This window comes from Syngnathus typhle, linkage group LG4, assembly GCF_033458585.1.
Source record: "Syngnathus typhle isolate RoL2023-S1 ecotype Sweden linkage group LG4, RoL_Styp_1.0, whole genome shotgun sequence".
NCBI lineage: Eukaryota > Metazoa > Chordata > Actinopteri > Syngnathiformes > Syngnathidae > Syngnathus > Syngnathus typhle.
Genome location: NC_083741.1, coordinates 11,890,454 through 11,906,978, shown reverse-complemented (window position 1 = coordinate 11,906,978; position 16,525 = coordinate 11,890,454). Strand labels below are relative to the sequence as shown.

The 16,525-nt window shown below is 40.6% G+C and overlaps 1 protein-coding gene across 2 annotated transcripts; it reads left to right on the top strand.

The window, feature by feature from the left end:
- The first annotated feature begins 166 nt into the window (after positions 1–166).
- pla2r1 (phospholipase A2 receptor 1) lies at positions 167–16,517 on the top strand. 2 transcript variants are annotated; one of them, XM_061276831.1, is made up of 31 exons: positions 167–494; positions 1,045–1,156; positions 1,233–1,425; positions 1,497–1,670; positions 1,764–1,928; positions 2,371–2,484; positions 2,565–2,714; positions 3,634–3,822; positions 3,907–4,070; positions 4,621–4,734; positions 5,601–5,713; positions 5,794–5,963; positions 6,476–6,687; positions 6,823–6,968; positions 7,131–7,215; positions 7,718–7,853; positions 7,923–7,958; positions 8,338–8,498; positions 8,796–8,860; positions 9,460–9,563; positions 9,635–9,771; positions 10,139–10,256; positions 10,562–10,701; positions 10,976–11,117; positions 11,624–11,859; positions 12,446–12,620; positions 12,995–13,129; positions 13,845–13,967; positions 14,284–14,460; positions 14,611–14,646; positions 15,123–16,517. In XM_061276831.1, exons 1-31 carry the CDS (start codon positions 229–231, stop codon positions 15,335–15,337), a joined length of 4,503 nt encoding a protein of 1,500 aa, XP_061132815.1. In that variant the 5' UTR covers positions 167–228; the 3' UTR covers positions 15,338–16,517. The 2 variants fall into 2 exon arrangements, with proteins under 2 accessions (XP_061132815.1, XP_061132816.1); XM_061276832.1 differs by having other exon boundaries at positions 344–494; positions 1,045–1,425.
- Positions 16,518–16,525: the final 8 nt, after the last annotated feature.

The following is a 16,525-nucleotide window of genomic DNA, read 5'->3' as shown; positions in this document are numbered from 1 at the left end:
CTTTCTTTCTTTCTTTCTTTCTTTCTTTCTTTCTTTCTTTCTTTCTTTCTTTCTTTCTTTCTTTCTTTCTTTCTTTCTTTCTTTCTTTCTTTCTTTCTTTCTTCCATTCATCCATCAATCAAAAATTCATTTATCCATCCAGCCAGTCATTTTCTTTTGGTTTCCACCGTCGGACGTGACGTTGGAGCCCCCCACTGAAACTCTAGAAAGTCCTCTGCAAAACTTTTGATGGGAGTGATTTGGGGGGAAAACGACGACGACGAACGAACAACAAGTTTACTGACTTCCAGAACTGGCTTCTCGGAATGTTTAAACATTTTAGACCTTGCAACCCGCCGTCGAAATGTTCTCACGGTTGCTCCGCAGCATGGACGTGGACGTGGTGACGGCTATTTGTGTAACTTTATTGTTGCTGAAAACTTGTGCGTATTCCGCCCAGGAGGAAGAGGACGACGGCGTGATTCTGGAGCAAGAAAAGCTCACAGAGTTTTACAGTAAGCCCTGAAAATATTTGAAAAAACGCAGGCATTAGTGTCATGAATGTATACAAGTGGAGGAGAACCTACCGCTCATATATGCAGCGGGATGTCAAGCGCGAGAAGTGATTGACATCTGATCCAGATGTGGCAAAGTACTCACTCGCTGTACCGCATTTTTGGACAAACATACTTTTGGGAAAAGGAGAAGTTCTGATCAAATGTTTTATTTTATAAGTCATATGCTTTTGAGAGATTTTAATCGTTAATTGTGCTTGAGTAGAGTAGTAAGAAAATACTTCGGTAGAAGTATACCATGTTGACATAATGTATGATGTATTTGTAAAATAATCTATGTACTTTAAGGAGATGTGGCAAATTACTCTGGGTTTGTTATTATTTTTATTATTTATATTATTATTATTATTATTATTATTATTATGATGTACATAATTAAAATACTGTAATGTGCTTTGGTATAATTCCAGTATTTTGGTACTTTATGTACAATACTTGTTTCCATAGCCTTTCGACACCCAAAATAGTTTGTCATCCATCTTCTCTGTAGGAAAGGGTCTTTTCATCCTGGAGAGCAACCTTCTTCAACGCTGTGTCACAGTGGAACATTCCAACCTGGTGCTCCGGGACTGTCGTCGTCCCACCCGCCGCATGCTGTGGAAGTGGGTCTCCCACCATCGTCTCTTTAACGCTGGCACCAGCACATGCCTGGGCCTCAATATGTCTGACCCCGCGCAGCCCCTCGGAACTTTCCAATGCGACATGGACCTTCCCGTACTGTGGTGGCGCTGCAGAGGAAATATGCTGTACGGGGCGTCCCGGTGGAAGGTGGCTGTCGCTGGGAATTTGGTGGTGGTGAAAAGAAACTCTTATCATGAGTGGAAAAGGTACAACACTCCGAGAGAGGGGCCCTGCTCAAATCCATATGAAGGTAAAATTACGGTCCTGGTGAGCAGAAATGAGCTTTTGTTGTTTAGTTCATTACATACTGCGTCTCTGCAGATATCCACACCTTGTTGGGGAATGCACACGGCATGCCCTGTGCTTTCCCATTTAAATACAACAATAAATGGTACTCAGAGTGCACCACTGAGGGCCGTGAAGATCATCTTCCGTGGTGTTCGACCACCCCTAGATATGATGAGGCTGAAAAATGGGGATTCTGTCCAGTGCATGGTAATTACTTCCACCTACATGATGAGCCCTTTGAGCATTTATTCCAAATCCTTGATATCCATCTTAAGGTCTTTGTTAATATCTCCATGCTAGATTACAGTTGTGAGCATTTTTGGGAGTCCAACCAGGAGCTTCGTGCTTGCTACCAGTTCAACTTGTATACCATCCTGACCTGGAGTCAAGCAATGCTAACATGTCAGGCTCAGGGTGGAAATCTGCTCAGCATCACCAGCTTGGCAGAGCACAGGTACATCAGAGGTATGCATCTACTTGAGAACGACAGGAATCAGGATGAAATATTACTTTGCTGTGCATGTGCAGGATACAATCATTCACTAAAATCGGACTATTTATTTGATCATCTTTTGTTATGATTTTGTACGTTGCCGTCAATAGACTAAACACGCCATTCTAATGACTATAACGTTTGTGGAATATGAGTTAAGCCAAGCCAGATGATTGACTGAGGAATTTTCCGATTTTCTCCAAGATTTTTTTTCCCCGCATTTCCACCCATACATACTCTGTATAAAAATTAAAATGAAACTCCATCAACATTTTTTGAAGAGTTTTTTGGTAGCTTTTATTTTGTTTTGTGGATCGCTTGAGATATTCTTGACCCTCCCATGCCCCCCCCCCCCCCTTTAAAGAAAACAATCCTAGCTCCGCCAATGATGACCTCATGTGGTACTTGTGTTAGATCGGCTGAATAGTGTTGGCGCAATGGTCTGGATTGGGCTCAACCACTTGAAGGACGGTCGGGGGTGGCAGTGGTCAGATGGCGCACCTCTCTCATTGGCTAATTTTACCACAGGTATGAGGAATTTTTCTATATGAAATTGGGTAATGCCTGTTTTTGTGGTGGGATTACATGTAATCAGTTATTTCCTTCAGCGCTGCCGGCCAGCCCTCTGGAAGACAACAGACAATGTGGAGTGTACAACTCTGGCCCTGAAGGACTCTGGCAGAGTCTTTCCTGTGAGTCTGCTCTGCCTTACATCTGCAAGAAGACGCCCAATGACACGCTCAGAGCTGAGCCATTCGGTGAGAAACAACTGAATCATAATCATCTTTATTAGCCGAGAACATTGAAAACATAAAAGAGCTCAGTCTCCAGTTGTTAGTGACATTTCATGTACTATAGACTACATGAGGGATGGAGAAGAAGAAGAGTCAAATAAATGTCCAAGATTTTTTTAGCCGTGTTTGCTGCTGGGCTGAACAGCTGCTCTGCACCTGGACAAAAAACATCTGACCTTCCTTTGTATGGCGTCAGAGGCAGCAACACTAAAACAAAAAGTCTGCATTGAAATTGTGGTCTGATATAGCCAGTCTTGTGTAAGATTTGTTTTTATCAATCAGTACCATCAACTGGGCGGTGATGTAATACAATCCTAAAATATACAAAGTGTAGTCAAAATGATTTAGGGTAGTTGGTGGTTCCTTAACAAAAATAATCATGTACATAAAATATGGTATGTGGAGTATTTTTTCTGTCAGGTCGAGTTTACAATCTTTCTGCTTATGTCCATTTTTGCCCATACAGGTATTTTACTATATTTTCACATTTTAGTATAACCAGCAGTATTCATTTTTTACCTATTCAAATGCCAGTTTATTTGTAAAACATGCAGGTTCTAGAACACAGGTGTCAAACTCACGGCCCGGGGGCCAGATACGGCCCGCCACGTCATTTTATGTGGCCCGCAAAGACAAATTGCGCATTGAATTCGTGTCATTACTAGAATCACAAATTGTCTTCACTTTTAATATCTTTTTTTTTAAGTATTTGACCAGTTTTTACTCGTCTGATTTGAAAACGAGTTGTTTGTTTTGTAGCTTTGACTGGAGGTGCTCATACATTTATTTGGGTTGACAGTCATAATGGCCCTCCGAAAGAAGCTATGACTACAATCCCTAGATGTTCCCTTCTGATTCAGGCTCTCTTTTTCCTCCTGTCCAGAGAACTGGCAGTATATCCAAACAGTGTGTGATGATGGCTGGCTGCCTCATAACGGTTACTGCTACCAGATTCTGGCGCATGCAGGAAGCTGGGAGGAGTCTTCTCAGGCATGCCGCTCTCGCAATGCCAACCTCATCAGCCTTCACTCTCTCTCTGAAGTGGAGATCCTGCACAGCCTTCTGGCTAACTGTAAGATATTTTATTTCAACTGCACCGCAGGAATGTATAATATTAGTTTCAGCAAATGGTGCATCTGAATGCTGCTTTTTGCAGATTCTGGCGAGGCTTCAGCAATGTGGATCGGTCTCCGGAAACAAGCTTCATCTGCTAGTGTAGAGTGGTCTGATGGCTCGCCAGTAACTCTCACAATGTGGCACCAGTATCACCCTCCTCACAACCTAACTGGTGCAACTCTCTGTGCCAAGGCGGACAGGAAGGTGGGTAACAAACCCTATCATTTGATCCCTCTAGGAATCAATTATTGGATGGAAAGAGTCATTAATGATGCCTCATAACTCCACTGTATGAATTCCAAATATGAATATTATCAACACTGTCGATTGGAAAGAGTATTTGTCTAAAAATGTTTGTCCAAACTAGGTATAAAAGTATGATATAGAGATACCATAATAAAAAACAACCAAACCATGCAAATTTGGTCTAATGAATGTCCAGTACCCAATACAAAACACCCTAGACAGGCCAAAAGAAACTAGCATAGATCTTCCGATAATTATAAACCTTCAAACAACTGCTACTCTAACACACATGGAGCAGCAACACATACGTACAAAAAAAATTGCACAAGAATACTATTTATTTAATTTTCTAACAATGAGCTGAAAATTAAAATCAGCTATTTGATTCTGCCCATATCCCTAACTTTTTGGGGAGTACTGTATACTGTACTTCACTTATGACATTCATGAAAGAGGTTTTTGGAGGGACACTAAATGAAGTGTAAACGATTTTACTTCATTTTCGCAGGAAGGCGCCTGGGTTTTGGTTTCTTGTGATGAGCAACTTCCAGCTGTGTGCAGAATGGAGAAACATCAGACATTGGGGCATGAACCTGGAACTTGGGATGAAGGCTGCCCTGAGGTGAAACACGGACTTACATACACTAAAATTAAAGAAGTTGGATGACAATAATAATAGTAATAATTCCGTTTCTGTACACGCACAAAAAAACCCGTGTGAATGTTGAAAAGGTGACGCAAAAATGTAATGCTGGAGAAATGATTGAATCATTGAAATGAAGAAATGTAGACCTGAAATTGTTTGGCTGCGTCAAAAAGGAGGATGAAATATGTATAATTTCTTTATTGTGGGAATTCTTTCAAACATTCACCCTATAAGGGTTTCACACGGAACTATTATTGCTGTGTCAATGAAACTCGCAGCTCCAAACTGCCAGTCTGAAGCACAATGGAGCTGATTCATTGGAATTATGACGTTGTTGCTGGCATTCGTGTTGCTCCTTGACCGTGTTGACATGAATGTCATGCTCCTGATTCATCACTCAGAAACACAACAACAGCGTATTGCGTCGACCAGATGACGCAGCCACGGATACTTCCCCCATCTGTTTATTAAGACTTCTGCTTTTGTCTGTGCTTTGGTCAGTGGTGAGAAGGAGATTGCTCACGTTTCATTTCTTTTTCTGATGCCATTTTACTCAGTGCATTTGAAAGGAAATCCAATAGCTATTTGTGGGAATCTATGAGTACTTGAGCCCAACCAGTTTTTTTTTTGCCAATAGATATCACAATAGGATGCCAAAGCACTACTTGTGTCTAAATGAAACTCTGACTAAAATTGATGCTGATGAATGTGTAGTTGATGTGGTGGGTCATTTGGGTGACAAATTGATACTACTTGTTACAACACCTAGGTAGATAGCAAGAGATTTACCACATTCCAAATGGGAAATTGACTAATTGAGTGGATGTTTGTTACTGCTGCAGGGCTGGAAGCGTCATGGTCACTCCTGTTACACAATCACCAGCCATGAGCAGACGCATAAAGATGCACGGAGTGGCTATTACTGCAATGCACCTCTGCTTACTGTGGAAAACAGGTGCTGTAATAATATATTATTTTACATGTATTTAAAAATGGTTATGGTTGTATCCCAATGTTTTTTCGTCTCTCCAAAAGATTTGAGCAAGCATTTGTCAACAGTTTGTTGAGTGCTAATGGGGCCAACAGCAACATGTCATATTGGATTGGCCTTGTAGACTCAGGAGAGAGGGGAGAATACAAATGGCTTCATCACAATAGCTCCAATCTGTCCCTCACCTTCACAAACTGGAACAAACACCAGCCAGGTATAAATAAACAGATTTTGGGGGGCTGATTCATTGTGTTTCTTTATTATGTCTGTGTTTGACTATGTCCAATCCATGTTTTTTTCTTTTGACACTGTTTATCATCATATTATCATAGATAAGTTGAGGATCCATTTCTTTTCATTGTTGTTTGACTGCATAAGTCAGTCTGTACCCATTTGCTGTGGTGTTCCTCAAGGGTCAAGTTTAGGTCCCATTCTTTTGGAATTTAACAGCTCTCAGATATGTTATCTACAAGTTTGAAAGTATCTTATACTACTTGTGTGTAGATGACCTCCATCTGTCTTTTTCCTTGTAATTCTGAAAGTACAGATACGTTATTGCTTGACTGATTTGTTTTTATATTTGATTTTTTTTCTTGTATTAACTGAAAAATGTAAAATGACTTGCTTCTGACCATGTCCCTAACCTTAGAGAATGCGTACATGTATTAATATTCAAAAATAATCCAAAGGACAGTTTACTGACCTGCTTACTCTTTCCCATTTTAGTCAGTGCCAATGGCTGTGTTGCGATGTCAGGTGGCTCTGCTCTAGGCCACTGGGAGGTGAAAGACTGCAATTCCCACAAGGCCTTGTCAGTATGTAAGCAGAGCATCAGCAACTACCAAGAAGGCGAGCTGCTACCTGTAGCCCACATCGATGCCTTCAGCGCCTGTCCTCCAGGATGGGAATCACAGCCTGGTCTCCTCTATTGTTTTAAAGTATGGATCATGAACCTTTTTCAAATATGCATCACTCTTGAAAATATGTTTTCTGTGTTTCTTATTTTTGTTTATTTTGGTTCATAGAAAAATTCTGATTGTACGCTTAACTGACACCAAGCATTGTTCTTTTAGGTGTTTCATGATGAAAAGGTGCTCATGAAGCGCTCCTGGGTGGAAGCTGATTACTTTTGCCAGGCTCTTGGGGCTCAGCTGGCCAGTTTCCGCACCTATGAGGAGCAAGTGTTTGTCAAGCAACTGCTCAGTACCATGTTTGAAGGGTTGGTATAGGTGCTCATAATTGTGACATAAAATACAAGTGAATTTGGCTAATGTTTACCCCAACCTCCCTTGCAGAATCCATCTTAGAATGAGTCTAATGTGAGAAGAATCTGGTATGCTGCACACATAATCAGACTTAGTATTCTCCTCCTGCTTTTCAGAACAGAGGGTCGCTGGCTGTGGGTTGGCTTTAATAAAAGAGATCCTGAACATGCAGGAGCTTGGGAATGGTCTGATGGTTCTCCCGTAAGTGCCATTTGAATATCTTCCAAAATTCATATGCAGTCATGGGGCACTTCACACAACCTGTCCAAAGTCTGATGTAAATTATAACAATTTCGCAAATATTGTATCCTGACAAATAAGAATTGTCCCTCACATTTGGCATTTAGATACACCTCTCAACATGATGATGTGCACAACTAAATGTTATTATACTACTGGGGTGGACTAGTAACACCACTATCCCCAGTTAGTAGGCACGTGTCACACACTAGTACCTTACAAAGTAAAAGAAAAATACCTCACTAGTAACCTACTAGTATGTTAAAACTGCCGTCCTAGTGTGCAGGAATGTCATGCAATAGAGGAAACAGTAAGACAGTCATTCTACTTGTGTGGCTAATTGTTTTACAGGTGAGGACAAAAAGCGGGCTAGATCATTGAGCTAAATTTGGATATCAAGGCTATCCAAATAAATGGCTTGGCGTCTCTAGAAGATGAATGTAGATTGAATATTTTTGTGCAGGTGATGACCTCCTTCATCGAGGATAAAAATGACGAGGATGATAGGAGGGACTGTGCAGTGTACAGTGACCTGCCTAACAGCCTCATGCCACGGCCATGTGAAAGCCAACATGAGTGGATCTGTAAAGTAGCAAGAGGTAAAAGTCATTAACCTGTGCGCGGTAAGATGCAATCAAATGATTTAGCAAAATCTATTCATGTTTTAGGAGATCAACTGAAAAAGCCCTACTGGTACACTGAGCGTAAGTGTCTTCTTTTTATTTAATGCACATTTTTAAAAGCAGTTCATGCTACGTCTCCATAATTCAGTACCACAGTTTTCAATCTTTGTAACTGTTTTCAGCAATTATCTCCAAATTGGTCTAATGTATTCCAAAACAAATATCAATTCATTTTACAAGGTCGTGATAAAGTCGTGATATTCCTTGTACATTACTAATTCTACAAAAGTAGTCACTCCACAAAATGTTCTGAATTGGGAATTTTACAGTATTAGAGCCTGAACACAAAAATGCTGTAGAACCTGTTAGAACTTGCATTTATGGATGAAAGCTTAGAGGGCATTTTAGCTTCATCCTTAAATTTCCACCCGGAGCCAAATATCCCTAACCTACCCCACAGAGAGTGAGCCGTGGGTGTTTTACCGTGGAGCTGAGTACCTGGTGGCCAAGCAGCCCTTTAACTGGGACGCCGTTTCTCTTGCCTGTCAGATGATGGGAGCTTACCTGCTGTCCATTCACTCCAAAGAAGAGCTCAGCTTTGTTAAAGAGCGCTTGCGCCGGGTTCGTTTGTTCATATTTTTTGTTTTTAAATCACACAAGTTGATTAATAGATATATCAGCGGATTTCAATACACAGTTTTACTAGAAAGGCATAAGTGCAGACACCAACAATATTTTTTGCTTTGTTTGAATTAGTATTTTTAGTTACCAAGTAAAAACGTTTTTATACGAGTATCCATACTTCTGGTTAAGCTCAGAGTGTGAGTACTTTTTCCACCTCTGAACGGCATAAAACTAGACAATGGACAAAAGTCATATTGCTGTTCATTGGTTGATGGCTTTTTTTTCTCTCCCCAGCTCTCTGTAGGACCCACTGACTGGTGGATTGGTCTTTCCATTGACCAGCATGGAGAGGAGGTCAGGTGTGTGTGTGTGTGTCTTTGAGCTGCTTCATATTGCATATTGCATACGCACTAGTAGAACAACTGTGTTGTATAACTTGCTGAATTTTCTTACCAGTGAGGAAAACGAGCGTGCTACTACAGTATATTGACATAGCTAGTCGGGAAAAAAATATAGGACTCCCTCATACGGAACCTTTAGATCGTCAGACTATAATGCTCTCTCAACTGCTCATTTGCACGGTACTATGAGAAGCTTACTCAACAAAATGAAATATTGATGCCTTGGAAAAGTTTTGATTTGTGTATTCATTTAGTACAAATATTACTTTGGGTTAAAAAAAAAAGACAGCCTTGATATCCAGTTTAAGAAACATGTACTTTGTCCTCACGAGTAAGACTAGTAGAACGACTCGAGCACTATGAATGGAAAAAAATTACTTCTAGTGCACTGAGTCGTCTTACTAGACCTGAGCATACTAGTAAATGGGCCATAAGTATGGATATTAAGAATATCAAATAAATTCCTGAGCGGCTTTTCATGCAATGCAATTTAATTAAGCACTTGATAAGGATTTCAAATTTGTATTTAAGGTTTTTGTCTTGTTTTTGTTTTGCAGGTGGAGTGATAAGACAGAGGTCAACTTTGATAACTGGGCACAAGGAAGTGATGGCCACAATGTCAAGAAAAATGGGTTGTGTGTCACTATGTCATCGTCAACAGGTAAACATCCAGCTGCTAGTTAGAAAATTTACATTTGTGTAACATGTACCGATGTGTTTTGTGTGATTCAGGGAAGTGGTCAGCCAATAAATGCAACGATCTTTATGGATATGTTTGTAAGAGAAAGACCGTCTCTGTAGTGGAGACTCCGAGGGAACCGCATTACATCGGTGGTTGTCCGGAGAAATGGCTGTACTTTGGACACAAGGTATAGACATCAGAAGTGTGTGTGTGTGGGGGGGGGGGGGGGGGGGGGGGCTCCAGTCACAAAAAATAAGACTTAAAACACCTATTTGTAGACCTGACGTTTGGCTAAAATTGATGAATGACCCGACTTGACTTTGAACTGTTATTCACGGGACTCGATTTGAGCTAACTGACTTGACAAGTGAAAATAAAAACGTAAATTTGACACGCCGCCCAATTGATTAAAAGAAATAGAGCAGCAGGTTCCGCATGAATTGTGCACTAAATGAACTGTAACCAAGTGGAAGCTTTTGCTTGTCCCTTCCTTTGCTTCTGTCGCAAAGGCAACTGCATGCAAATGAGACATTTCCCCTTGTGTGCTTGTGTAGTGTCTCCTGCTTCACCTCCCTGACACTTCAAGGGAGGGGAAGAGTTGGAACGACGCCCGTTCCATCTGCTCCTCTTTCCAAGGCTCACTCGTGGCTATAGAAGATGAGATTGAACAAGGTATTTAGTTTACTTGATTAAATTCAATTAGTTTACTTGATTAAATGCAAATTATCTTTCCTCTTTAAAATGAATAGTAATCATATTAATCCTTTCCAGACTCCCCCTAAAAACACATTGTTGTCACGTTTTTATTAAATGTCAAAGAAAAGCATCTAATTTGAATATACTTTATGAAGACATATAGTGACATAATTCAATTTAACTTCAAATGAGAGTACTTTTTCTGATCTAAAATTCATGTATCCTTTTTTTGTATAGCTGTATAGCTTCTTCTGTCATGTCATTTTGTCTTTTTCATGCAGCATACATAACCATGCTGCTTCAAGGCATCTCAGTAGGTGTGTGGATTGGTCTGTGGAATCAAGACACCATGAAATGGACTAATGGGCGGCCAGTCAGCTATACCAACTGGTCTCCTGTTGAACCAAAGAGCTACCTCAATGTAAGAGAGAGCATGCCCTACATTGCTAAATATTATCATCAATGCGAATTTGATGACATTTAATGTTCAAACATATCTTGAAATGAAGACCGTGAACGTCCTTTTCTCATAGGAGAACTTGACCTTTTAGAGAAATTATGTATATCTATTTTATACACTATAGTTAAAACACAAGTACTTTAAGGTATCCTTAGGTGGTGTTCAAGTAGGACGAAGAGTCCATGCATGTATAATAAATATCCATTTGTCTCCTGGTATGTTTGTGTAACCCCAGGAGGATGAGTTGCTCATTAGCTCCATCGATGAACCTCTGTGCACCGTGCTGTCCAACAACCACAACGTTCACCTGACAGGGAAATGGTATGATGAGAAGTGCAGTGAGGATGGCTATGGCTTTGTTTGCCAAAAACCTCAAGGTACCAGTTATTTTTATCTTTTTTATTTCAGTGGATGATGTTATTATTTAGCCCATTAAATATAATCCCATAGTTTGAATATGGAATACAGTGTTACAAGTTTATTGTCCCCATTGAATAGATTGAAATGTCGTTCATTCATTTCATCCCCACGCGTATAAACTAAGCTACAACTGTATAAGCAAACAGTGGCCACAACATTAGAACCATTTGGAAATTTAATTGAAACGCCACATTAGTGTGGAAACATATTACAAGCTGCTCTTCATATCAGTAAAATCAAAACAGAGCGATTATATCTGTAGAGGCAAATTCAGCTCTCTCACATTTGATCTTATAAAATTGTACATGAAGACTTGTACTCACTCATCTTCGGGTTTTTATGGGTGTAGAAAAGTTGTACAATAGAACATGAAGAAGATCATTTGATCCTGACCGTAAAGCTCATTTATTCGTCTCAATGAGATCTTCTTTGCATTTACCAGAGTTCTCGTTTCTTTTCTTAGATACATCCAAACCCCCAGCCCACTCTTCTCGCCACCCTCTCCCCGACAGTGTTGAGTACAAAAGTCGCAGTTACAAGGTGGTTTCAGGCAACATGAGCTGGTATGATGCCATGCATATGTGCATAGACAGTGATTCGGACCTAGTGAGCATCACAGATGCCTACCACCAGGCTTTCCTTACGGTCCTTGTCAATAGATTAGGAGTCCCGCACTGGATTGGACTGTACAGCCAAGATGTAAGTGACTTCTAATTATGTGATTCAATATTGTAATTTCTGCCAAATATAAATGAATAAGCATTCTACTTGCTCACACATAACAGTGTGTCCTGGAAAGCAATCTTTTTTTAATACCAAATATTTAACTATGGGGCGGCTCGGTGGCGCACTTGGGTAGCACGTCCGCCTCACAGTTAGGAGGGTGCGGGTTCGATTCCACCTCCGGCCCTCCCTGTGTGGAGTTTGCATGTTCTCCCCGGGCCCGCGTGGGTTTTCTCCGGGCACTCCGGTTTCCTCCCACATCCCAAAAACATGCTTGGTAGGCTGATTGGACACTCCAAATTGTCCCTAGGTGTGAGTGCGAGTGCAAATGGTTGTTTGTCTCTGTGTGCCCTGCGATTGGCTGGCAACCGGTTCAGGGTGTCCCCCGCCTACTGCCCGATGACGGCTGGGATAGGCTCCAGCACGCCCGCGACCCCAGTGGGGACTAAGCGGTACAGAAAATGGATGGATGGATGGATATTTAACTATCGCCTTCAGTTTATACACCGTGTATAATAATGACCAGGAAAAGGTTCTTTCAAATAATCATGTTTGTTTACAGAGTGGCATCAACTATCAGTGGTCAGATATCAGCGATACGGTGTACACACACTGGGACGCGGCCGAAGATGACGAAGAGACCGGAGAATGCGTTTACATGGACGTGAATGGCGGGTGGCGACGAGCTGACTGTGAAACTCTTCTACCAGGAGCTTTGTGTCACATTCCTCCGCCAAGTAAACGTTCAAATTCAAATATAGTTTTTAATCTGATGCAAGGTCTTTGCTGCTTTGAATGTGTGCTGGATTTGCAAAGTTGCAGCAAATTTTCATGGGAGGTTAAGTTGGGGACTATTTCCGTAGTATTATGGCACTATTATGCCAATCAACAGGGAAATATGGATAATTTTATTAAAAGGTGTCATATTCAAGTATAAACACAAACATTTTCAACAAATGTATTTGTAAGTCAACAAGTTCAAGTTCCCTATTCAGGTCTAACCTTCAAATTCTATTTTGTCTTTTTATTGCCATAAATTGCAGTTAATTTCTACGATTTTTTTTTTTGCCACCCACAAAAGAACACAACCATTTCCTGCTCTCCTTTGCAGGAAATAAGCCGTTTATTTCCTATGAGGCTGTGTGCCCCGCAACATGGGTGAAATTTGGAAGTGGCTGTTACAACTTTGAGCCTCTGGTGCAGAGACTGACTTTTGAGGAGGCGCGTGAGCACTGCAGACGAAAAGGTAGAGTGGCACGTCATCTGTATTCTTGCATTAATCCTGTTGGGAGTCACTAGGATTTGACATAAATCTTGCGGCAGGATAGATTATGGATGACCGACCCACAACAGGTGACAATACATTTAACCCGGATAGTACTGCCTTAGTGGTTTTTGTATGTCTGTTATCTTATCGGATGTTTTGCAAATGTTTTCTCGAGGAAAAGTCCTGCTTCTGGGGTTATTTTGCATTCTCCCAATTAAGATGATACACTGTGCTTAAAATGTAAATGTAGGAACTCCCCCTACAGGACAACAGTGGTGCTGCTGAGCTGAAGTGTACAAACTACTTGACCAGGGGTTCCCAATCTTAATTGAGCCAAAGTACCACTGATGGGGGTGGTAACACGTTCCAAGATAACCAGGCTGCAATCGATGCCAAGGGGGCAACATATAATACAATTTGGCTCTATCCAAAGTTAAATACAACATTAACATCAATTTAATAAGATGAAGTGCCTTTGAAAAAAATCCATCCTCCTCAGGACCTGACTCAGTCAGTCAGTCAATGTAAAAGGCAGAAAACGCAACTTCCAAAGGTCAAATTAAAATAAAAAATTCCTCTGTGAAAATAATATTGAAATTTAAGTTCATTTGTGAATTTCACCTGAAAAATGTGTCGTGTATAAAATCAAAGAAAAAAAAGACAAACCACTTTGAGTGTCTTTTTGTTTTTCCAGTCAACACTTCCGATGTCTTGTCCATCGAGAATGAGGTCGAGAACCGCTTTGTCCTGGAGCAGCTGTGGTCTTCAGGGTTCCTTCACCAGAACATGTGGTTGGGGCTTTACTTCAACATTGACAGTAAGCATCTGCTTCTAGTGCACATAGTGCACATTTCTGTACACAACTAACATATTGGACAACTTTGGTGACAACTACATATAAGGTGAACATTGAAAATATTGAGTAATTATTGAACATCCAAATGAGATCAAATAAATATGAGACATCCGAAGCGACAATTTAGCACACCGATAAAAGAACTACGGTGCAATAGTTGAATGATTTTGCTTACTAGTATGACAATCCAAAGTTTGAATTTGGATATCAGTTAAGTAGGCAATTTGGCCACAATCTGAACCGACACGCCACTAAAGCGTGTCATCTGTGTTTGTAGCCGATTCTATGGCTTGGGTGGACGGTTCACCTTTGGACTACAGCAGCTGGACCAACAAAGCTCCAGACTTGAAGACGCTGACGGCAGACACCTGTGTCACCACCCGGGCGGTTGACGGAATCTGGCGCTTGTCAGGGTGCACCCAGCGCCTCGGCTTTGTGTGCAAAACTATATCAGGTGATCTGTGCTTGTTTTGAAGAATCACAAGGAGATTCACCTCGCGCACACTACGGAAATGCTCTCGTACACACTACTACTGAAGTTTTTTTCCGCTCTGAAAAGGGGAAAAAAACTAATAAAAAGTACCTCACTTATGTTCTTTTGCAGATGTAACTACTGAGGTGGAAGTGGAACCTATCAGTGGTAAAGTGGACTTTAATTACTATTCAAAATTTTATTGGGCTGTCCTGTGTGGGTTTCATTTTAATTACTTTTTAGTCAACTCTTTATTGGTCTGTCATGGGTTTCTTCCGTTCCTCTTTTGATATGGTGCATGTTAACTCTTTGCTGAGATCTTTGTTGGCATTTAGCGCAAACATTTCTGAAGTATTGTTTGTCATTTCCGAACTCAACTCTTTAAATGTATTACATCATTTTGTTAGTATCTAATTTTATATCACCCTTTGGCTCTATTGTGGCCACTTTTAGACAATTGAAACCCATGAAAATGATATGTAATTCAACATGTAAAATTGTTAGTTTCTTAGGTTTACTACCAGATGACAAAAACTTGAGCTAAGGAGCAATTTCCTTCTTACTTTGTGGAAAGTGGTTCCCCGTGGCTTAATCAAATGGAGACACAATACCATAAACCAACCATTGTGTGCTTTGCATTTCAGGACTACATTACGGCGTCATCCTTGCTGCTGTGGTGGTGGCCGTGTTGATCTTCGCTCTGCTGGCAGGAGCGCTGTGCTTTGCTTATAGAAGGAACGCTGCACATTTCCGGGGGCTTCCTGCACTCGGTAGCGCCTATTACCGACAAAGTGGCTCCCAAGCGGCAGAGTCTGATGGTAATGTGCTGATCACAGAGCTGGACGATCACACAGGATAACGTGAAAGACTGACATTGCCACATTGCTTCAGACAGTGGTAGCAAACCTTTTATGATTCACTTTAAGAAAGCCATTTGAGCATTTTTTTCCATTGGCGCACGTACTGTAGCTCTCGGTCCTCACTAGGAAGGGTAGAGTAGAATGACTGTCTTACTAGTATTTTCTTTCCATTATTAATGCCATTTTGGTTCAATAATACATTGGCTTTCCACAGATCTGAGCTTCCTATAAGAAAACAATACATGCTTTCTGCCGACAGCCAGGATCAAACCAGGTACCTTTAGATCTTCAGTATACCTCTCTCCCCTCTGAGCTATTTCAGCTCATGGGCAATGTATACTATCTTCACCGATTAACATGACAAAAGGGGTAACTAGTTCCTGGGAAGCAAATCAAGATGAAAACTGTTTTGAGTTGGGTATCATGTGAGTACAGATACTGTAATGCTATAGGTAAAAAAATTACTTAAATTCTTTTCACCCTAAAAACAAATTATAGTAAAAACGAAACTTTTTGGGCTTTGTACATTTGAATTAACAGTCCAATTAGTGTTGTTGAAACTGTACTTGCAGTACAAGTATTTTGTCAGTATTACTAATATAGATGTAAATACATGTTTTACTGATTTTCTGCATTAAAATCTGTCAAACCTCAAACTGTATAAGGTTATGGGAAGCATTAATTCTAATTTCCTTGATATCCTGCTTTCTCATTGTATATTATTACTCTATTGACTTTTTTTTTTTAGTGGGGAGGCTAAAGAGCATACCAGGATATAGAACTTAAAGGGAAGTCAACCCCAAAATTTTCTTGGTAGTAATATTACGGCTCAGGTCAGAACTAATCACAGCTCAGCTTCAGAAAACTGGTGAGCCGGATACCAAGTAGATAAAAACAGGTGGATTTTGCTACGTAGTAACTCATTCCACAAACGCAATATTAATCAGAATGCTGTGTTTTGACTGGTGGGGACACACACAACATAATGTAAAGATTCTTCTGGGCTTGACTGCTCCTATAAGCTGGATATTAAGGATATCGAATAAATGCTAACCAAACAGCTTTCAACGTAAGATGACAGATAACTGGATGTGTTATTTTTTGCAAAGCAAGTTATAAGCTGTCATTTGCACAGTTATGTGTAAATATATTTCAATAAATTCAAGGAGGTCCAACAAAGTTTTGAG

Excerpts from the sequence above, each read along its gene's own strand:
- pla2r1 (XM_061276831.1), top strand. The coding sequence starts at position 229 with ATGGGAGTGATTTGGGGGGAAAACGACGACGACGAACGAACAACAAGT. Across the intron at positions 10,257-10,561 it reads AGAAGATGAGATTGAACAAG|CATACATAACCATGCTGCTT; the intron begins GTATTTAGTTTA and ends TTTTTCATGCAG. Across the intron at positions 10,702-10,975 it reads AACCAAAGAGCTACCTCAAT|GAGGATGAGTTGCTCATTAG; the intron begins GTAAGAGAGAGC and ends GTGTAACCCCAG.